Source organism: Pleurodeles waltl, chromosome 4_1 (assembly GCF_031143425.1).
Source record: "Pleurodeles waltl isolate 20211129_DDA chromosome 4_1, aPleWal1.hap1.20221129, whole genome shotgun sequence".
NCBI classification, from domain to species: Eukaryota; Metazoa; Chordata; class Amphibia; order Caudata; family Salamandridae; genus Pleurodeles; species Pleurodeles waltl.
In genome coordinates, this window is record NC_090442.1 from 634,262,339 (window position 1) to 634,286,719 (window position 24,381).

Here is a 24,381-nt window from a genome sequence, read left to right on the forward strand (position 1 = left end):
CAGGCTTTCTGAGGACACTTTTTTCTGCTTTTCTGATACCAGCCAGCCATCCAGAGAGAGACTGTTTGTTCCAGGGTTGGGCCCAAATGTAGGCTCGCCAATGAAGAGGGTTGGCAATGATCCATTAGGATGTAAATGAGCCGAACATAAATAATAAATTCAGAGATATTCCGAGCGAGGATTCCAAATTATGTTTGGCTCGGGACCCTCAAAATCCTGCAGATGTCCCTGTCACACAGATGCCAATGTGGGCTCCTGCAAGACGTCATCATCCAACAAACTGACATGGTCATGTTGTCATTGGTTAGCATTACCACTCCCCTCTTGTTGGTCAGTTTCCGTTAATTGCTAAGACAAGCCATCCAATGGTCCCATTTCCCAGATAGAGAAAGTCATTCTGATTTATTTATAGTGGTTTATCTGTCTGCAGGTACATGTGTTGCCATGATGTCAGTCACCCCTCCTTAATAAGGTTACAGCTGGAGACGATGCTGAGTTATAACGATAAAGTGGAGTTACTTACTACAGTTCGCTGAATAGCGATACTCTTTACATGACCTCTTTTGACAATGAAGTGCTGACCTCACAGCTACATAAGACCTCATAGCTCCATCAGAATACTTAATTAAAGTAATGATGTGCCAATGTTCGGGAGTGACAGCAATACATTAAATCCCAGGTTCGTTCGGAAATTCTTGTACTTTATTATTCAATGTAGCTGCCCCTTCACAAGTCACTAATGCATGCGGAATGACGTCTTTTAATAACAAAAATGTTCTGAGGCCACATAAATATTCACACATGGGTGAAATGATGAGAGATGTACTTCGTCAGCTAAAGCTGAGCGAGAAAAGGCAAGGCATTTGCAGTTTTGAGCTGCACGGCAGCTGTTTTTCGCAGAGCTGCGGGGCACCGCAGGCGTGGAGGAATAATGAACACCCAGTGCACAGAAAGCAGTCCCCGGGGAATAAGGCAAAAAAAGAGCCAAAGGAAGAGACGAGTCACAGGGGACCAATACACAAAAGATGAGGTAACACAGGCCTGGGAATAAAACCATCGAAACATCAGATACAACGCTGACATCTGCCATCAAAACAATACTCTACAAGGAAGGGTCCTCAGAGGTGCCATTGTCAAGTTAATGTGAACTGCTTTGTGTAAAACAAGTACAAGTGAGGCTCCTGTTGGAGTGTTTTTATGGAAACAATTTTAAAAGTAATAAATAACGGTTGGATTCAAATAAATCCAACTTATGACATTGTTTATGAATGCTGAAGAAGCAAACAAAAATGCAGCAATCTGTCCGTAAAAAGGGGTGCTTTCTCGGAAACAACATCAAATGTGAGAGGTTTATTCCACTACAGAGTTTAGAAGTGATATGTAGATGCAAGGCACACAATACAAGCACACGCTGACGATAGCCACAGAGATAATGGTAACACCCACCCTAAAGACATTCTTGAAAGAGACTAAAGTTCAATGAATGAGCTATATTTCATCAGTCAACACTGCAGACTGGATTATTTAAAAATGTGTTTGGTCTTGAAAGAATATGTGCTTATAAAAATCACAAAAGTGGCATTTTTCGTTTCTTTAAAAAACAAAGAGTTTAGTGTTAGAGCGAATCTTCACAGGCAGCCTGTTTTCTAATTTTGATGACTTAGCCTGCAATGTATCTTCTTCCTGTTGAGCTGCAGCTTGTTCAGGGAATAAGAAGGAAAGGTTGCTTGGATGAGTGCAGACAGCTTCCAAGGGACCAGCATTTTGTGTTCCTCTTGAAGTATGTCAGGGCTTTTGGCTGCATGAATTTTGAGAGCACAGAATAGCACTTTAAAGGTGACCCAGGCATGAACCTGCAGGAGACATCAGGAGTTTAAGTCCCAGGGCTTTAGTATTGCTGACAGTCTGGCAACAGCATTCTAAGTGAGAGCTTTGATATCCTGCAAGACCAAAGAATAGAGAGTTGGTGTGTTTTTAGCAGTGCTCTATTTGCACTGGGGTTTTCAGGTGTGTCCCACCGGGACTCATTTTTGGCTACCGGCACCACCTATTTTTCCTCATCAGATTTTGACCCAGAGCAAGAGAGAGAAAAACTATTGAGTGCAAAAGGAGGAGGAAGGAAAACCATGACAAAGGGAGAAAAATGGGATGATAAAGAACCTGCTTTGATGAGTGATGAGATAAAAGGGCAGACAGTGGATTAAAGAGGTATGAGGTGGAATCAAGACCATGTAGCCTTGGTAATCTTCACACCAATAATATTGGTGACAATATCCGAAGCAAAACTTTGAGCTCCAGTACTCATCTCAAGCATCAGAGTTTAGCAATAAATAATTAGCTCTGTTTGGAGTCGTTATGTTTCGGGAAGCAGGTGATTGGCAATGCCTTATTATGCAAGCATGTTCCAGTTCCCTGGTATTAGGACCTTATGCTGGTATAGTGTTTTGTTGTGTTATCTGCAAAGTGCGATCGACAAGCATGCAAGTCCCAATAGTCTTGAGGGAGTGCCGAATATGGTAGAGGAAGTTCTTTCACTTAGTCACGTCAACTTGGAGGGAGTCGAACAGGTAGGGGCCTAACCTGAGCTGCAATGATAGGATAGATATGAAGGAGATGAACTGCCCAAGGAAGCAATCTGTGCTTCATGAGATTCAAACTAGGGGTGGATGTAACTCGCATAATTCTCTGTAGCATCATTAAGAATCTAAGGATTCCATGAGATTATGCAGAATCATAAGAAGAGTAATTTTGCATTCAGTGCTATTTCTTAGCACAAAAATTCCCTTTGCCAAAGTGGACACAAGGATGCAATCTATGCTAAGAAATGGAGCTAAATGCAACAAAACATGAATAGCAAGTGTGCTCGCAGCTGCTCTCACTCACTAAATATGATCTTGGTGTATGAATTTTCCCTAATGCACTCTGAGCATTTAGTGCTGTTTTCATAGTTCAAAATGAACTATTGCATCCAAAATGGGCTCAAGGATTCATTCTTAGGATATGAAATAGTGCAAAATGCAGCGAATGCGAATAGTGAGCGCAATAGTGAGCGCAGGCAGCCACTCTCACTTGGTAAATGTGCTCTTGCTGTAGGATTTTAACCACAAAATTATGTGAGCAGGAGGAATTATGTTATTAGCAGTAATTCCATGTCAAAGAGTAATGCACTGAATTACTAAAATTACTCAGATTCATTGACATTCCGCCCAGGCCTCATTCAAACCAGAAACTGGTACATTTTATATAAGTCTTGTTCTGTTTAGATTTCAAGTTGTTATGTCAGTTAACTAAATATCCTCTTTGCACCTGAATTCAGGGGTTCAATTGAATGCTTGAGGGAGCGCAAGGACAGAAACTCATCTTTTGGTATTTGGACAAAATAACTTTTTAAAAATATCAGGCAACAAAAATATCGGAAATTAAATATTGTGACATACAAATAATGTGATGCAGAAAAAAAGTATATTGTTTTTGATGTAAGTAATATTGTTGTAAAAATTATTGATGTAATATTCTTTTAGCTAATATAGTGGTTAAAATATATCTTATTCATTATTTTAATGTGTTTTAGATGATATAATAATTTTATGTGTACTACTATTGTTTACATAAATGTTATTGTGTTTAGAACATAAGACCTTAATACGACATTGGTGGTCCAAGGACTGCCAATGCCCAGGTGGTGGTTGGACCGCCACATTATGAAATGGGCAGGCAGACCCGCCAACCTACCACCACCCCTGCCAGGGTCTTTGATCCCGATGGGCTGATGGCAAGTTGTAATCAGTCAGTGCAGCACTGAAGTCAGCGCCACCCTGCTGATTACAACCCTGTTCTCTGCCAGCCTTTTCTTGGCAGTACCACTGCCATGAAAAGGCAGGTGGAGAACAGGTGCATGGGGCCACAGGGAGGCACCTGCACTGGCCATGCCCGTGCCCATGACACTGCCCATTCCCTTGGCAGTGCAGGGGTCCCCCTGCTTTGCAGACAGTGTGCATTTTGAGGTGCTGGTGCCACCTGTCTGCAGCAGCATTGCAGCTGGCGCAATTATGAGCCAGTGATAATGCTGCCGCCACTTTCCAACTGGGCTGACTGGCCGAAACCTTGGTTTCTGCTGGTCATCCCAGTGGGAAAGGCATAATTGGGCCAGAGGGGAGGTCACGAGCAGTGCGGTGACCACCCCGTCAGGAGTTTGGCAGACGGGTGTTCCCATCCACCAAACTCGTAATCGGGCCCATAGCTTGTATTTTTAAGGGATTTAGGATTTTTCTATTAATTTTTAATTTTTAATAGTAGGTTATAGTGTCATAGCAAGTTGTTTGGTTTGTAAGTTGATAGGGTGGTCAGTTTTAGTTAATTATATGATTTAATATGTACTTTATGTAATACTGATTTATTTTCAATATATGTTATTTGTGGCCTGTTATGTTTGTAGGGTTACTGGGTGGAAATGTAATTAAGTAAAATTAATTCACAATTAATTATGAATTGTTAGGTAATTAATTAATTGGGTTTTAATTATATAATTTATGGAATGCTTCTGTATTTTATTTCTATGTTAGTTGCAGTCTGTTAGGTTTGTAGGGGGTGTAGGATGGGAAGTTAATTGAGTAACAATTTATCATTGATTGTTAATTATTTAATTGGTATTTAAATATGTAAATTGTGGAATACTTATTTAATTTCATTTAATTTTAGTTGCAGGATGCTAGGTTCGTAGGGCTTTAGGGTCGGAAGGTAATTAAGTAATAACATTCATTCAGTGTTAATTGTTTACTAATGATTTTATTTATTTTCAATACGTAAGTTATGGAATAGTTAATTTTTAATTATATTTAGGTGCAGAATGCTAGGTTTGTAGGGGTACATGGTGGGAAGTTAATTAGTAATTGAATATCATTTATTTATTGTTTGATAATTATGTTTTATTGAATAGTAATTATCCAAATGTATGTTATTAAAATACATGTATATATTTTACATGTATATATTTTATGTTAATTATGTATTGAGAGTTTAATATGTTTCTGCATTCATGAGGTTACTCATATATGTGATGTGTTTCAAGTGAAATATTATTCCTACTCTTGCTTAGACTGCAGTAGGAATAATAAAATTACCCTCTGCAGTTCAACACTTTCCCTATAGTTAATCTGTTTTGGAGGGGGAATAGTACAATTCACCCCCCCCAAAAAAAACAAATGCTTTCCATACTGTTGAAGAGACTGGACTGGGAATAGTAAATATTACCCCTCAAACGTCCAACACTTTCCCTACTGTTGTATAGGCTGGAGTTAGAATAGTAAAGTTCACCCGTCAGACGCCAACGCTTTCTCTACTGTTGTTTAGACTGGAGTGGGAATAGTAAATTTCATCCCTCTGAAGTCCAACGCTTTCCCTACTGTTACACTGACTGAAGCAGAAATTGCAAATCTAACCCCTCTGCAGTCAAACACTCTCCCTACTGTAGCACAAATTAGAGTAGCAATAATACCCAAATATTCTTATACTCAAATCGTTTTCATAAAATCGTTTAAATGGTTAAATAAATTTGATGGCAATATTTGTTGTATTTGTTATATTTTATATTATTTGTTTTTATTTTTTAATTTATTTTAATATTTATCATATGTTTTGTAAATGTTTTTTTGGATTTTTCAATTTTTATTATTTTATTTATGGTCTACATTAAATAATATAATTTTCCTTATCAAGTATTTATATTTTTATGGGTGTATTGTGTATGTATGTTATTTAATATATTTTATATTATACATATATAAATTATTTATTTATATTAATTGTATTAGTTTTTTACATGCATTACTATAATATGTACACATGTTTATACTAATACATTAAAAATATAAAAAAATTAATAGAATGTGAAATAAACATTTCACTAAATGTTACACTATATATATATATATATATATATATATATATATATATATATATAAATATATGTATATTTATTCTTGATCAAATTTAACAATCGCACTCCAGGAAGTTCTTATGTCAGCTTTTTATTGTTGTATTTTTAGAACAGTGCTTCCACCACCCAAAGCGTTTCGACCTCAAACAGGTCTTGATCACAGGTAACCGTTGTCTCCATCCACCACCTTATATCATCCCTTGTTAATTGCCTAAAATGTTGTATTATGGGACATGTAGCTTTTGAACATTATCCTACTATCCATAACTTTCCTTTTTACCCATTTATTTGTAACTTTTCATAATACATCCCTTATGTAACATTTTATTGAAATCTTTTTGGGTCTCGATCTATTGACCCTCTACATTTTTCATTATAATATAGTACTGTATTCATATAATTTATCATTTATTCACGAGATTGCTTTTCTATTATTGATAATTAATATTTTTACATGGCATATTATTAGGACACAACGAAACAAAAATAAAATCAAAGCTCAATTATAGATATATGGACAAATGTCTATGCAAAAGGCATAGTGAAGCAATTGAAACTATACCGACACAGGAACGTTGTAGTCAGTCAACAAGATCACATCTGCACATACAAGTGAATTGTAGCGCTAAGCGAGTGAGGTCTGAGGACGGCATTCGAATAGGAGTCTCTTTTTCCAAAGGTATGTGAATAAATTCAAATGTGCTTAATGTTATAAATACCTGTAAACAATTGATGCAGTCTAAATGAAAAATTGTAAATTAGACCGGGAAGTGAAAAGCTTGGAAAAGGAATAGTATAAATGTAAATCAATGTCCTGACACCCTGAAGTTTCTTGAATGTTGATTTAATGATTTCGAAATAAGCAACAAGTAAGCAGAATTAAAATGGATGTGTGAATATTTTTAAGTGTTATTGTTAAGATTTTGAAGAGAAGGAGTTAATGTACAAAGACTACTAAATGTAATGGAATAACAAATAGAGTCAAAATATAGGAGTGGCGGTTTATGGTAACGTTTATCAACTAACAGAAAAGAGGGAGCAATAAGGAAAACAACTATATACAAATAAATTTGGTTAGTTACACTAGAGATTGTGATAAAATGGAAGAGAGAGCAGCTGAAAGAAGACAAAAAGTAGAACTTATATTTTGTGGAGAGACCAATACATCAATGAATATGGAAGTAACAAATCAAAAAGAGAAGGTATACACTTTGAAACAAACTTTTTTGGCAATTGGAGAAATTGCTGAAAAAGGAGATTACAAAGAGTTCGGAAATTATAACATTGGAAAAATATATCAAAGTGGGGCGAATACCTTGAGGTTTGAGAATTTTCACCTTACCCAACCAAGCTGACACCAAACCTGAGATGCTAAAAGAATGGGGAGGGAATAGTATACAATGTTCAAAGAACATGATTCTGATCACTATAAAATATGCTAAACTGAGTTTGAAAGAAATGTTAAAACAGATAATGGATATAGAAAAGCAAATTAAGAAATTGGAAGAGGAGGAGGAAAGTAAAGAATTGAGACAACAAGTGCAAAATAGACTTGACAAATATGAAACAAAAGTAGAAGAAAGAAAGCAGAGAAAGTTTGTAAAGGATGAGCAGGACTATCTCAATGACAAAATACTGACATTTGCCAGGAGATTTGATAATTTAAAGAAACAGTATGCATCAGGAAAATTGTCAGTGATTACAGCATCAAACAAAACAGTAAGTAAGTCAGATGTGGAAACTTCTGAGAAAGAACAACCATGCACATCAAATACTGGAAAAACGTCTTTTTTAGAAGAGTTACAACTATTATACATCGATCAACGGACCCCGAGATACAGAGACCGAAGAAAAAAAACCACCCAAAGACAAGATAGAGGAAGGGGAGAAGTGAATCTATCAAATTATGATTTGACAATAGAGGAAAGGAAGCTACTAAACAAAGGCCTGTCTTTTTGACCTGAAAAACATTTTGATTATACAGAATTGCGGATTGGCATTTATAAGTGTGTGAGAAAAACTTAAATTAAACATTTTGCCAATAAAGACAAAAGAAATTATCATGAAGGTCAAAAGAAGATCAAAGATACTGATTTGAACATTGATCAAATACAGGATTGAAAAACCTGCTATGATCTTATATACAATCTGGATGAAGAAGAATTCTCAGAAAGGGAAATTCTATAAATGTTGGATCTAAGAACCAATCAACATCAATATAGTTCACTAAAAGCACAATCTAAATTTTGTCCAATTTTAAATCCTGGAAACAAAATTGACATTTTACATGAGTTTGTGGTAGAAGATTTGGACAAACTAAGAAAAAAATATCAGGATGGTAGAAGAGAAATTTTGACACTGGGTGAAAGACAAGCCCTGGAAAATCTAAAATTGAATAAAAAAATAGAAATCAAATCAGCGGAAAAGGAAGGAAATATAGTCATCATGAATGTACAAGAATATAAATGTGAAGCATATAGACAACTCAATGACAAGAATAATTATCATAGATTAAAAGAGAACCCTATGGACGATTTGATTAAAAAATTGGAGTACATATTAAAACAGTGGCGAGATGAGAACATGATTAGTGAAAATGAATATCACTTCTTATATAATGAATTTCCTGTCATTCCTACAATTAATTTTTTACTCAAGATACACAAAACATTAAATAATCCACCAGGTAGACCGATTATTTCAAGCTGTGGTGCTTTATATAAAAACATGTCATCCTATATTGATTATTATTTGACACCGTTGGTTATACCTTTGAGTTCTTACATTCAGGACACAGGTGATTTTTTAAGAATACTCACAGATATTACCTGGCAGGAGGAATATTTGTTGGTAACAGTGGATGTGGTATCTTTGTATACATCTATTAGACATGAAGTAGATCTTAAGGTCGTTGAGTTTTTTTTGAGACTACGGAATAGTCAAGAATTACAACATTCAAAGGTGCTGCTAACTATGATCGAAATGTGTTTAACCAATAATATTTATATGTTTAATCATGAGATTTGTTTGCAAACACAAGGGACAGCTATGGGAGTTTCCTTCTCTCCAAGCTACACCAAACTCACCATGGGTTGGTCGGACAGGGAAGTTGCTTGGAGAGAGGAGAACAACCAAAATGTGGAAAAAAGTGCCATTGTGGTTGAGATTCATTGATGACTTGTTCATTATTTGGAAGGGAACAGAGAGGGAATTTCCAGAATTTTTTGAAATCTTGAATATTAATGAAGTTGGCTTAAAATTCACATATAAAACCAATAGGAAGGAGATTTAATTTTTGGATATCAAAGTCTATGTGCATAATCAAACGCTACAGACAACCATGTATTGTAAACCCACATCAACAAATAGCCTTCTACATGGCACAAGCTTTCATCCACAAAGCCTATTGAAAAGCATACCATATGGAGAATTCTTGAGAGTCAGACGAAACTGTTCAGAAGAGAGCGTGATGCTAGAACAATGTGAGGAAGTGAAAAATTGGTTCACAAGAAGAGGATACAATCAACACCATATCAGAATGGGTATGGTGAAAGCACAAAAAACATGTAGAGAGCACACCCTGAAAATGAAAGCGTTAAAAAACTTGCAGATTGGGGATGACCAGGATATAAGAATGATAATGACATGTAACAAAGAACATAATGAGATCTCAAAGATTCTGAAGAGACATTGGAATCTACTATACAGTGACTCAAATATTGGACCCCTGGTGTGAACAGGGCCAAAGATTATTTACAAGAAAGCACCTTCTATTAAAGATCAACTTGTGAAAAGTCACTTTGTTGAACACGCACCACAAACCTTGTTAGAGAAAGAGCACACAGGATTTTTCAAATGTTTGAAGTGTAAAGCCTGTCAAATTGGCGAAAACAGAAAAATAGTAAAAGACACTATGGGACACACCTTTAAGATTAATCAAAAATAACATGTGAGACAACCTATTTGGTATATGTATTGAAATATGGGTGTGGCTTGAAATATGTAGGCAGCACAATTTGTAAATTGAAAAAACGAATATTGAAACATATTAGAGCTGTCAACAATAGTGACTTAAGATATGCAATGGTAAAACATCATAGGCAGTGCCATGAAAAACATTGGAAGACGATGCTATATTTTGGAATAGCGCATGTCCCCGAAAATAAAAGAGGGGGCAATAGAACATTGAAATTACGATGTCTGGAATCCAGATATATTATTAAATTAAAGACCAAGACTCCATTTGGGTTGAATACTGATGAAGAACGTTTTGTACATTTATGAGGAAATAAGTGGATAACCAATACAAGTAATTGGGAAGACTTTTCAACAATTTCTTACAGATATACATGAATGAATTTTTACTAAATGATAAAAAAGCAGGAAACAACATGTATAAATTATAAATACTAGTGCCTATAAGAATGAAAATCACTGTTTTTGATTCACATTACGTATATATGGGAACAACTTTGTTGTCCACTCCCACACTTGTATAGAAACATGCTACATTAAAAGTATTTAGGACTATATAATTAATAATGATGGACATATAAGAAAGAGGGAAAATTGCTTTGATGCAATATTGATGGTACAAGAAACCAAGGATGTTTACAGTAGGACAAGCTATCAATGATAATGGACATTGGTCCATATATCTATAATTGAGCTTGATTTTATTTTTGTTTCGTTTTTCATAATAATATGCCATGTAGAAATATTAATTATCAATCATAGAAAAGCAATCTTGTGAATAAATGATAAATTATATGAATACAGTACTAAATTATAATGAAAAATGTAGAGTCAATAGATCGAGACCCAAAAAGATTTCAATAAAATGTTACATAAGGGATGTATTATGAAAAGTTACAAATAAATGGGTAAAAAGGAAAGTTATGGATAGTAGGATAATGTTCAAAAACTACATGTCCCATAATGCAACATTGTAGGTAATTAACAAGGGACTATATAAGTGTGGTGGATGGAGACAATGGTTACCCGTGATCAAGACCTGTTTGAGGTCGAAACGCGTTGGGTGGTGGAAGCACAGTTCTGTGAATACAACAATAAAAAGCTAATATAAGAACTTCCTGGAGTGCGATGGTTAACTTTGCTTAGAATTTTATGGGAGTTTTGGTCACTAACTCCTCTATCGGCACCGGTAGCAAGAGCGCGCGATTTGGTATGCAGGCCAATTGTCTATTAATATATGTATATTTATATATATATATATATATAAATACAAACTCATACATGTGTTTCTGTATTTATATATATATGTATATATATATCTGTACAGTATTAAATATAAGTGGAATATGTTTAATTTGCATTATATTAAATGGATATATTGAAATATTTAATTTATACTACTTTAAACACTATTTACATAAAAAATATGTTTTTTGTCTGTTTGTGTACAATATTAGCTGATCCATTTTTACTACTGGGTGAGTCTTGAAGCCTAGTGCTAGTTTGCTGTACATTGTTTAGTTTGTCAACATTTTAGATGTGTTTTTTTTATTGTTTAGTTCATAGCAGAGACCAATTGCTATTTGAAAACTGCCAAGTAGCTGCTGATGTTTTTTTAATTAAAGTCTTTCGACTGAATTCAAAATGAATGCAAAATGAGTGCACACTACCAATATATCGAAGGGAAGAAGTAACAGTTTTTGTGGAAAAATACATTTGACTTTCAGTGCCACAAGGTCGATGTGTTGACATACATTCTACAGTCTTAGAAATGAGGTCTCTAGTTGGCAGTTGGTTTGCACCCTGTCCAAGTAGGGACCCTATTTCTAGTCAGGATAAGGGAGATACCCGCTCAGATAACCCTTGCTCACCCCCTTGGTAGCTTGGCACGAGCAGTCAGGTTTATCTAAGAAGCAATGTGTAAAGCACTTGCACATGACACACAGTAATACAGAGAAAACACTACAAAAGGACACCACAACAGTTTTAGAAAGATAACCAATATTTATCTGTGTAAAACAAGACTAAAATAAGAATAATTCAACATACAGTGCTAGAGATATGAATTTTGTAAAAATTTATCTTAAAAATACAGTTCCTTGAAGTAGATAGCTCCACCAGGGGCTATCACGGCGTCACGGCGTCGTGATCAACAAAACCAACAGTTCAAGTCGTTCGCGACTTCGCAGGCCAGCTACAGTGTCGGGAAGACCTGCAAACAGTACCTTGGATTTGGAGGGCTACGTGATCCTCGCGATGAGCTCCGGAGAGCGGCATCGCTGGTGTTGCGGTACTGGTTCCGGAGTTGATGCGTGAGTCATCGGGCCCTTGAGGTCACACGTGTTGCAGATCGAATTCCGGGCTGAAGAAGTCAGGAGCCCTGGTGTGGATGGCGCCGGGGCTGTGTGAAGCGGGACGATGCGACGTGCAGTGCCCACAGGTCACGGTGAAGGTAGTGGCTCTGTGACGGCATCCAGCGGTGTCGGTGAGACCAGGGCTGTGGTGTGAAGTGGGGCGGTGCGACATGCGGTGTCCACAGGTCGTAGTGCAGGCAGCATCGTCGTCATTGCTGAAGCGCTATCGTCGGTAGCCCCAAGCCATCGGTCCAGGACGGGATGGTGCTTCGTGACCCTCACGAGCGGTTTCCACACACCACGGTGCAGGCAGGGATGTCTAGTGACGACACTGGAGTCGATGGTGCTGGCGTTGGTGGACCGGGCTGAGGTGCAGGATGGGACAGTGCTTCGTGCTCCTGACGTGCGGTGTCCACAGACCACAGTGCAGGCAGCGGCGCCGGTGTCAGCAGGAGTGGCGGCGTCGGGGAGGCCCAGGTCGTGGTGTGAGCAAGCAATGCCGGAGTGCGGGCCCACAGGTCACAGTGCGAGCAGCGGCTCCAGGCCCCAGACACACAACAGGGGGTTGGAGACTGCATTGTGTGAGGTAAGTCACAGTCCTTTCAGTTGCAAGCGACCACTCCTCCCTCCACTCTAGCTCAGATGGCTCATCAAGATATGCAGGCTACACCACAGCTGCCTTTGAGTCACTCGCTAGAGGAGAGGTGTGAACAGCCCAACTGTCAAACTGACCCAGACGGAGAACCCACAGACAGGCAGAGTCACAGAATGGTTTAAGCAAGAAAATGCCTACTTATTAAAAGTGGCATTTTCAAACTCACAATCTAAAAACCAACTTCACTAAAAGATGTATTTTTAAATTGTGAGTTCATGTCCTACCTTTTATATACACTGCACCCTGCCCATGGAGCTACCTAGGGCCTACCTTAGGGGTGCCTTACAGGTACCAAAAGGGAAGGTTTGGGCCTGGCAAGTGGGTACACTTGCCAGGTTGAATTGGCAGATTACAACTGCAACACAGACACTGTAGTGGCAGGTCTGAGCCATGTTTACAGCGCTAATAATGTGGGTGGCACAACCAGTGCTGCAGCCCCACTAGTAGCATTTGATTTACAGGCCCTAGGCACCTCTAGTGCACTTTACAAGGGACATACCAGTAAATCAAATATGCCAATAAGGAATAAACCAATCAACAACACAATTTACACAGACAGCATATGCACTTTGCTAGAAATGGGGTCTTCGGTTGACAGTCAGGTTACCCCATGTTCAAGCAAGGACCCTCACTCTAGTCAGGGTAAAAGAGAATCACCCTCAGCTAACCCCTGCTTACACACTTGGTAGCTTGGCAGAGCAGTAGGCTTAACTTCAGAGTGCTGGGTGTAAAGTATTTCTACCAACACACACAGTAACTTAATGAAAACACTACAAAATGACACAACATAGGTTTGAAATAATAGGAAATATTTATCTGAACAAAACAAGACCAAAATGAAAAAAATCACCAATATAGAAGTCAAGTTATCAATTAAAAAGCAAAAAGAGTCTTTATGTAGTTTAAAACACACACTAATACTGTTAGTGTGAAAATGTACCTTGGGTGTGTCAAAAATAACCCCGCATGGGGAATGTGCATCAAAAAGGGCTTGCGATGCATCGATTTCACTCACAAGCGAGACCCTGCATGGTTTCTCCTTTCGTCGGGTTGGGGCGCGTCATTTCTTCTCTCCGCAGGAGAGCACTGAGTCGATCTGGTCAACACTCTCGGGTCCAGGAAGGCCTTGTATTGTTTTCTCACGCCCAGCAGTGCTTGCATGGGAAATCCAGTTGCACAATGATCTGATAACCACGCAGCGAGGGTTGCGGTCTCCCAGCTTCCGTCAGCGATGCTGCACGTCGTTTCTCCAGCTCCGTGCATCGATTCTTCAGTCGCATTTCTGGCGAGTGTCGATTTTCAGCCACGGAGCCAGCAGCGCATCGTTTCTTCAGCTGCAGATCGGAGTTGTGTTGATCTTTTCCCCGCATGGGGCTCTGTGCGTGGATTTCCTCCTCTTAGGCTGCCAGCTTCTCCTTTCAGGGTCCCAGGAACTTGATGGGCACCACAGGGCAGAGTAGGAGTCTCTCCAGAGGCTTCAGGTGCTGGCAGAGAGAAATGTTTGCTGTCCTCGAGACTTCAAACAACGGGAGCCAAGCTCTAAATCAAGCCTTTGGAGCTCTTCACAAGATGGAAGGCACACAAAGTCCAGTCTTTGCCCTCTTACTCTGGCAGAAGCAGCAACTGCAGGATAGCTCCACAAAGCACAGTCACAGACATGGCAGCTCTTCTTCCTCAGTTCTTCAGCTCTTCTCCAGGCAGAGGTTCCTCTTGGTTTCCAGAAGTGTTCTAAAGTCTGTGGTTTTGGGTGCCCTTCTTATAAACTGTTTCTCCTTTGAAGTAGGCCTACTTCAAAGTAAAGTCTCTCTTGAATGTGAAATCCTGCCTTGCCCAGGCCAGGCCCCAGACACTCACCAGGGGGTTGGAGACTGCATTGTGTGAAGGCAGGTACAGCCCTTTCATTTGTGATTGACCACTCCCACCCCCCCCCCAGCACAGAGGGCTCATCAGGAAATACAGACTACACCCCAGCTCCCTTTGTGTCACTGTCTAGTGTGAGGTACAACCAGCCCAGCTGTCAAACTTACCCAGACAGGGAATCCACAAACAAGCAGAGTCACAGAAATGATATATGCAAGAAAATGCTCCCTTTTAAAAGTGGCATTTTCAAACACACACTCTTAAAATCAACTTTACTAAAAGATGTATTTTTAAATTGTGAGCTCAGAGACCCTAAACTCCTCATGTCCATCCGCTCCCAAAGGGAATCTACACTTTAATCATATTTAAAGGTAGCCTCCATGTTAACCTATGAGAGGGACAGGCCTTGAAACAGTGAAAAACGAATTTAGCTATATTTCACTGCTAGGACATATAAAACACATTACTATGGCCCTCATTACGACCCTGGCGGTTTGTAACCGCCAGGGCCGCTGGACGCGGAGGCACTGCCAACAGGCCGGCGGTGCCCCGCGGGGCATTCTGACCGCGGCGGCTTAGCCGCGGTCAGAGAAGGGAAACCGGCGGTCTCCCGCCGGTTTCCCGCTGCCCCCAAGGAATCCTCCAAGCCGGCGCAGCTTGCTGCGCCGGCTTGGGGATTCCGACTCCCCCTCCCGCCATCCAGTTCCTGGCGGTTCTCCCGCCGGGAACCGGATGGCGGGAGGGGGAGTCGCGGGGCCCCTGGGGGCCCCTGCAGTGCCCATGCCAACAGCATGGGCACTGCAGGGGCCCCCGTAAGAGGGCCCCAAAATGTATTTCACTGTCTGCCTTGCAGACAGTGAAATACGCGACGGGTGCAACAGCACCCGTCGCACCTTCCCACTCCGCCGGCTCTATTACGAGCCGGCATCCTCGTGGGAAGGGAGTTTTTCCCTGGGCTGGCGGGAGGTCTTTTGGAGACCGCCCGCCAGCCCAGGTAAAAAACTCATAATACCCTCCGCGGTCTTCTGACCGCGGAGCGGTATTACGGAGGGCGGAATTCTGGCGGGCGGCCTCCGCCGCCCGCCGGAGTCATAATGAGGGCCTATATGTCCTACCTTAACCATACACTGCACCCTGCCCTTGGGGCTACCTAGGGCCTACCTACTGACATGTAAGAAAAGGGAAGGTTTAGGCCTGGCAAGTGGGTACAGAAATTTATCTGGAAGATGGCTAGATCCCAAGGGGATCCCAGAGCCAGAAGAGCAGTTGAATATTAAATGGGAGGCCCAGGTATTTCTATATTTGGGTGTTAATATTTATCACTATGATGGTGCTATATGGGAGGGAAATCTGGGTCGTGCCCTCTGGGCACTGAGGGAAAATGTAGCATTTTGGAGGACCTTGCAATTCAGGATAACAGCAAGAATAGCCCTGTCCAAGCTGGTAATATTGCCATGGATGCTCTATTACTTTAGCAGTCTGAGTTCCACAGGGCTGATTTACATCTATAAATGCTATCCTTCGTGAAATGATGAGGGATGGGAAGCAGCACAGGATATTTCTGCAAACATTGCAACACCCCAGTAGGGTGTAGACCCTGAATATGGAATCAGCAATATCGATAGGACAGAATATCAAGGGAACGATATTAAAAATGAAATATTGACAAGTAAGTCTATATTTTCTATACCTAACTTCACATATATGTACCTATGCAGTACATATGTCTTCAAGGTGTGTAGATTTGGAGTGAAGAATAGTACATCGATATTTCTGTATATGCACATGCCTTTTCACGTTTTTGTCCCTGACATTCTTTTCTTGATATTAGTATGCCACAATATTGTTGGTGTTTATATTTAATAATACAATCCCTACTACAGAAGGAAGACTGGGAGCCCCAAACATTTAAGTGACTGAGCTAGTGGGTGAGAATTTGGTGGAAATTGGTGAATTCGGAGAACTGCACAAAGAGGGCATTCTGATTGCATTAGTAATGGGGCAAGACTGAAAACTACCTGGAAACCTAGACTGTTGTAGTAGTGCTGCGATGCTAAGCATGAGCAGTTAAGAAAACCAGCAGCAAAATGTTACATACACCTGCGCTGCGATAAACTGCGATGTCCAAAACACGGGGAGGCTTCTCCACAGTGCAATGTTTGTGATTGTGATTATGAACTGAGGCAGGGATTGACATAGTTGGGGATTTGTATGCTGGGAGGAATCTCAGGAATCTAACAAACATACTGATTATGGATTGCTAGGTATGCGGCTTCTGGAATATGGTGCGATAAGACTGGCAGTACATCACCTTCCTAATGTTAGGTGGAGAGCAGATCCAGTATAGAGCACCCAACAACACCTGCAACACTCTGAATCTGCTCACCTCAAAAATCTGTTTTTCTAGCAAAATATTTTAAGCATAGGATTAGCTGAGAAAAAGAAAAACACTTCCAGCTCAAATAGCTCAACATTTACTGAAAAAGAAGTGCCATGAGTTGCTGCACAGTTGAAGCCCTTCACAAAGTTTTCAAGTCACGTTTCTGATTCCTATTGCTGCATTTCGGTGTTAAACTGGTACTCCTGAGGTGAACCCTTTACTCAGTCAGTGTCAGCATGTGAAAAATGGCAAAATAATAAATAATATCACAAAATACGCAGTATTATAGTTGGCCCTTTCTTGATGCATAAATGGGTCAACTGTGCAGCATAAATTGCTCCTCCCCTACCACATAATTCCAGTAACCCTGCATATAGTGCTTTCACAATACATTTGGAAAAGGTGCAGCAGTAATCAGCATATCAATTAGTGCATCTCCCACAGAGGAAAAGATGAGCTCCAGATGAGGCAACAGTAAACGTTATTATTAATGGCATGCTACTGTAGTGAAATACACGCTGGTCCTGGTAATGCTGCGCTAAAAAACTCAAGCTGCTGGTTAGCAATGGTGAAAACCAAATGCAAAAATATCTGTAAAAACTGGAGCTAACTACGTGATCTTCCTGTGTGTTATGATTGTTTAGAACAGGGCTGGCTTTAGGGGGATGCCACCGGTGTGGCAGTAGTGGGTGCTGACCAGGAGGGAGGGCAGTGACCACGGGGCCGGGGGTGGGGCGTTTGGTAGAGGTTGTGGGCGAGGGTAGGTGGCTGTGTTTTGCAAAAACTTTCCATTTAAAAGCATCTGAGGCAGAGTTCCTTGTTTTCAGGCAGCAATAAACATGTCAAGGTAACTCTTTTGGTCAATGTTCCTGCTAATAAGAAACAACAGAATTTTGCCTAGTGGCAGTTTTGACACGCCATAAAGTAGTGTGGAGGGTTAATATACTTGCTGCAAAGAACATATCTATATTTTATGATAGCTGAGGTAATTATTAAAGCCAGTTTTTTTAAATAAATTAAATGTATGTGACAGAGGGGCTGTGGCGAGATGATGGGCACTTTTGCCAGGTGGTTGTGAGGGAATCCGAGGGGGAGGTCATGGGGGGAGGTGCCTAAAAAGATTGTCGCACTGGGTGCCACCAACACTGAACCAGGCCCTAGTTTAGAAGAATCTATGCTTTATAATTCCTGTCTGCAAAACTTTTTTTTTTTATGGAGGGAGAAGTAACCATGGAAACCTTAAGGCTTGTGATGCAGGTGATGTCAGAAATCTCTTCACTGCTTACGATTGCGGTGGTTGTGTTTGTTTTCCCTAGAAATTGAATCCTTGAATTATTCGCCTGCTTCGGTTTGCCATTTGTTGCTGAGCAACAGACCTGGTTCTTCCAGACTACCTACCCGCGTTGTTTTCACTTTGTTCCCAGAAGAGCAGCTCCACCCTTTCCGATCCGGAAGGACTTTACATTCCTCTCCTTCGAGGCATGGTTGCATCTGACACCACCATTTCTGCTCGACTATTGATGCTGCAGAAAAAAAAACGTAAATAAATACACAGGCATAGGGTATTTTAAGTTCACTAAAGACAGACAATACATTTAATCTTGATGAAAGTAACTTCATCATAGCTTCTTGATCACCTCATCAAATGGTTCGAGTAGTGCAAATCAAGATGGTGACAGGGAACGTTTAATAGTTGTATTGGCCAAGTAGACAAACATCTAACGCTTCTGTGAATTCTAGTTCAGCTGCAGCTCCACCTCCCCTAATCTTTGATCCATGAATATGACCCATTCCATCCCAAACCAGCCTTTCACATGTACACAATCTAGGTGCACACAGGCCTATTCCCTCCTATATTATACACTAGGCATCGACACCACAACCTCCCTTATTTAACATAAAACACTAATAAATGCTACCTCTAGTCTCAAGTGTCATCTCTGTAGTATGAAGCGTACTTGCTGCACGCTAACTTCCCCTATGCATGATGGCCCCATCAATGTTTGTTCAGTCAGCATGTGAGCTGCTTCTTGCCATTGCAGCTCGTGGCACTGGACAGACACATGTTATTGTACTTGCTCTGTATCAGGACTACTGTTCCTCCTGTTGCAGAGGCCTACACCCTCATCAGTGTTGTTCTCCTATGCCCCATTTCCCCCTTTATTTCAACATGCTGTCCAATCAATGTGACTTTCCTCTGTCACCAAATAGATCCACTCAACTTTTATACGTGTTGGCCCCAATCACTGATCCTGTGAATGTTCAGATTAATCCTCAATGTGGAATTACAAGAGTGGCGGAACATTGCTTTCCTAATAAGCTGCCACTAACGGGCACTTCACAAGCTGAGAGTGAGTGAAAGTACTGGGGTGCGAATGGACCTAAAGTTGGGGAATTACAATGGGGATCAGGTGCAGTATTTCTGAATCCTATGATAATTCTACCTTTCTCAGTGGACCTTTGGGCAAAAGGTTAAAATATTGTGGTATTCCTGCATCCCACATTACTGATAAACATGGGATTGGTAGTTTTGGATGGAGCCTGGAGGGAATAACACTGCGGCATTCCTGGAAGTCTTGGGATGGAGGCATTTCTGGTTTCATATGCAGTCTTCATAACCAGTGTTTCTAGATACAAGAGGCCGAAATGAACACTGAAAGGGGGACAGTTGATAAAGTTATTGGCTACGACAACGCATGTATAAAACCTTCAGAGTCTGCATCAACTGTCTCTATAATAAATGACCGTCTATCCAACGCCCTTCCACATCTTCCTCCATACTAAAGGTCTAGAAAGAGGTTCTCACACTCACTCCTAACTCACGGGGCATTATTAGCACATATTTAATTGTTGTAACTTGGCCCACATCACTAATTGCATTTTTGTTTCCAAAATTATCCGTTAACTGGAATTTGAACGAGACTAATTAGCAATCGAATTTTTCTGTACTGGCATGAACACGGCAATGAGAAAATAAAAATGAGCCAAAATCACAAACATATTCTGGAGGAGGGCACCTATACACACATCTAGGTGCAACAAGAACAAGGGCGGGCAGATTCTGTGCTGATTGGGTGGGGGGCCCGGGGTGTGCGTACTTCTGCGAGCTTCACTTCGTTAACAGAGAGATGCACACAAAGGTATGGTAACCGCCAAGCCTCGATTAAACTATGTATCATTTCACTGGAGCTGGCTAGATGCAGGGGATGGCACAGGGCAGAGGGCCTAGACAAAACCCCTGCCCCTGCACACATCCACTGACTTAATTAGGTGTGGGAAAGAAAAACATCGAAATGGAGAGGAAGGGGCATGCTGAAACCATTGGAGCACTCCCTCCCCATTTGAATCATGTGAACCAATGCATAACAAAGAGTCAACCACCGGCTAATAGTTATGCAGGGAGGGTCGAAAAACGTGGACCCTAAGCCCGAGGTTCAGACTTTTTTTGAAATACAGTGCCTATTGTAAGCATGTTCTACACTATGGGGCATATTTACAAGCACCTAGTGCCACCTTATGCCACCCTAGTGGCACTTTTTTATGCTAAGGCAGCTTTAAGGAAGCCTTTCTCCGGTGCTGTATTTGTGGTGCAATGCTTGCATTGCGGTACTTTGTAAACCGCTGCGCCACATTATGCTTGCACCAGGCATAATGTATGCAAGGGGGCGTTCGAATGCAGAGAGGCCCAAAAAAATGGTGTAGTGAAATTTACATTTCACTGCGCCATTTTTTCCATCATTTTTAAGACTTGCTCAGAGCAGGCATTAAAATTAAACACCCATTTCAATCAATGGGCCTCCCTGTGCTTTGCTGTACTAGCGTCAATATTTTTTACACTAATGCAGCAAAGCGTTACAGGGGTCAAAAATTTTGATGCAATTGTCAGCGCAACCATGGTGTCGTTAAATGGAGCAGGGGCGATGCAAGAAAAGTGTCTCATCGGGACCGATGCACCACTTTCTTGTAAATGTGCCCCTATGTGTGCCCTTCAGATTTGCTGCAAGCTTTTCACGAATAGGAGCCTACATATGGCCACCGTACTCACAGAATATGTGCAAACACCCTCTCATCATTAACCTGCATGACTACGATACTATCCTGTGCAATTCTCTGTTTTTGAAAGACTTATCTCTCATTTAAATTCTTTTCTGTTACTCAGTACTTATAGAACCTTTGCACCTTCTGTATAGGGTCCTCTTGCAAAACTTTCACAATTGGCTTGACTTTGAAGTGGGAGGAAATTTCAGAAATTAGGAGTTGTGATTTATAATTTATAATTGTATTTATTTATTTTAATAAAACGCTGGCTTGCAAAATATTGTTATTTCGAGGTGTTGAATAACGTTCTCCGCAGCAGTTTATATTGATTTCATATTCTCATCTCACTTGGAACAATGATCAGAGTTGTTTGGGGATGCGCCAATAGTCAACTGAAAATAGAAGTGGAATGGGTCAAAATTGTGCATTGTCCCTCAAGAGTGATGCACGCTAGTCCCAGTGTTTTAATAAATGATTAGACAGGCTTATTTGAAGTAGTTTGTTTCCAGATTTTTAAACATGGTGTTAATTCTACTAAACTTATAGACATATTAAACTTACTTATACATGCTTTCAGCCACACCCCTTCATACATTGATCTGTTGTTTTGCCAATCACATTTTTCCGCCCACTACAGCATACAGTATAGGCAAGTGGTCAGCCTACTTAAGCCATCAGCACTTTTACATATAACACATCCACACACTAAGGACCTGATTATGAGTACAACGGTCCAAAGACCGTCGTACTGAGTTTAGCTGTCCCATGGCGGTCCGACCACCCGATTTGGATGGTGACGGTCTGACCACTACAGGATCACTCCACCACCGTGGCAGCGGCGGTCAGGACAGTGGTGGAATATGGAGGCGGTCCCGGCAGTGGCACGCCATCCATATTATGATCTGCATTTCTGCCCACCTTTTCATGGCAGGGGCACTGCCATAAAAAGTACAGTGGAAAGGCAGAGAAGGGGCTAGAGCGTGCACCTGGACAGATAATGCCCATGTCGTGGGAGTGCACTGGCCCCTCTGCCAGCACAGTCAGTATGCTCACTGTCTGCCACAGCATTGGCCTCAGCTCTGCTTTAGGGCGGAAGCCAATGCTGTGCTCTGACTGCACCACCAGCCAAGTGGGAACATCGTAATGGGGCAGTCAGGGGGCCGCTGGCTTGGTGGCATCCTCCCGACTGCCGCATTGGTGGTATGGCGATCCGACTGCCAGGTTCATAATTAGACCCTAAGTAGTTCCCTTTATGCTAGAGCATATAATGGCAGTGTGTGCTTTTTTAAGACAAAATAATTTTGCTTATATATACAAATATTGGCAAGGGCTCCTCATCTCCCCAACAATAAATATTTGCAAAATAAATTATGAAACAAAACAAGCATGGCAAAGCCAAAATGTTGGCAGCAAAGACCAGATCTATTGGCTTTGCTAATGTTTGTCTTAAGGTTGCAAAACTTGGCTTGTTCCTAAGAGTTGGGCAAATTCAGCAAGTTTTTTATATTTTGACTCAAACTGGACTTCAGTTGTCCTTTTCAGCTCTGGTTCAAATTCAAATTATGCTGGCATAATTTGGGGAATTTCGTATTATACCTATTGTGTAAATTTTCTGAAAATATGCCATTATGGTAGCTTGCATAATTATACAAACCATTCGAGGTAGAAAATGACTTCATGATAATAAATTCCAGCAAATGCACAGTGACAATTGAACACGAATGGCTATTATCATGAGTGTTTTGTTCATTTGCACTTTTTTAAAGTAAAATGCATAAAGTTAAGACAAGGATGCCAAAATATAGTGCAAAATGATGGATTTGCATTTTGTATGTTTTTGTGTCATTTTGCTGAAATTTTACTAACTTTTTACCCCTATTCATGACCAAAGTTAGCCATGCTTTTATATTAACAGCGTTTTTTAAATGTACCGGTGAGAATGTTTCACTGGTTGCTGTATGGATGCATGTGAAGCATAGGTGACAGGTGTGATGCAATGATAATTCATCCGGATCATGCAGCAGACTTCCCCACAGTCTGCATGGCCTTCTGCTTTCTTCAATAGGTAATAGGTAACTAACCTTTTACATACTTTGCAAGTTAAGCCATTTCTGATATCTCAACATTTGCACAAAAGGTGATAAAGGGCCCAATTATGAACTTTGCAGTCCGACCATTGGACCACCAAGACGACGGTGCGGAGGTGGCCGTCAGACGAGCACACTCCCCACTGCCGTATTATGATGTTTCAGCGTGACTGGCCGGCCGAAACAGTGCAGCAGAGTTGGCCTTGGCTCCCTAAGGGAGCCAAGGCCAATGTCATCGCACAGATGGAGCCCCCAGTACCCTCAGAATGTGCACTGTCTGACATAGCAGATGGCGTGCATTCCAAAGGTGCTAACCAGGGGGGCCTGCACTGCCCATGCCCTGTGCATGGGCAGTGCAGGGGTTCCCCTGTGGCCATCAACTCTGTCTTTCCGCCAGCCTTTTGATGTCGGTGACACCACCATGAAAAGGATGACGGAAAGGAAAGTTGTGACCAGCACGGTGGTGCCGAACTCAGCACTGCCGTGGCTGACCACAACTTTCACCAACACCAACCCGTCGGGACCTCTGATCCTTGCAGTGGTGGCAGTGTGCGGCGGTCTGGCCACCACAGCTGGAATGGAAATCCATGGCCCGCCATACTTGTAATGAGGCCCAAAGTTATCATCAAATCAAATACTATTTGATACCTCTATTAACTTTCATTACAGATGTAAGATTAACATATCAAGTGTCTGCCAATTTTCGCAAAACTGTATGAAATGGCATCAAAGCTAATAGCCAATCAAATATTGCTTAACCCACTCTAACTTTGCTCTCTTCTTATCGGAGCTCATTGAAACCTGAAATCCTGCACTGTGCCTAATTTGATAATAGCCCACATAATTGCATGGTGATCTATTGAAAAGTACCAAAGTTTTCAGCAAATAGTTAATGTATTGACCCCCTTTAGTTGTGTCCCATTTGGTGAGTTTATAATGAAACTCAAAATAATAAAAATAAGATAGGCATGCTTACTCTCTTTGAAGTGTCCAAGCTATTGGCAAATCAATTATTTTTTATCCCCCTTTATCTTCACTGCATCCTTTTTTGGTATGAGCTTCCTGCACTGGGCTTATCTTGCTACAAGCCTACCAAA

The 24,381-nt window shown here is 40.8% G+C and overlaps 1 protein-coding gene across 1 annotated transcript in view; it reads right to left on the reverse strand.

Annotated features, from left to right (window-relative positions):
- TAFA2 (TAFA chemokine like family member 2) overlaps positions 1–24,381 on the reverse strand; it is a 1,054,087-nt gene that overhangs the window by 140,465 nt on the left and 889,241 nt on the right. Inside the window, exon 6 of the mRNA XM_069229068.1 lies at positions 18,558–18,682. Within this exon, the coding sequence (XP_069085169.1) occupies positions 18,558–18,682 (125 nt within the window). The remainder of the gene's footprint in view (positions 1–18,557; positions 18,683–24,381) is intronic.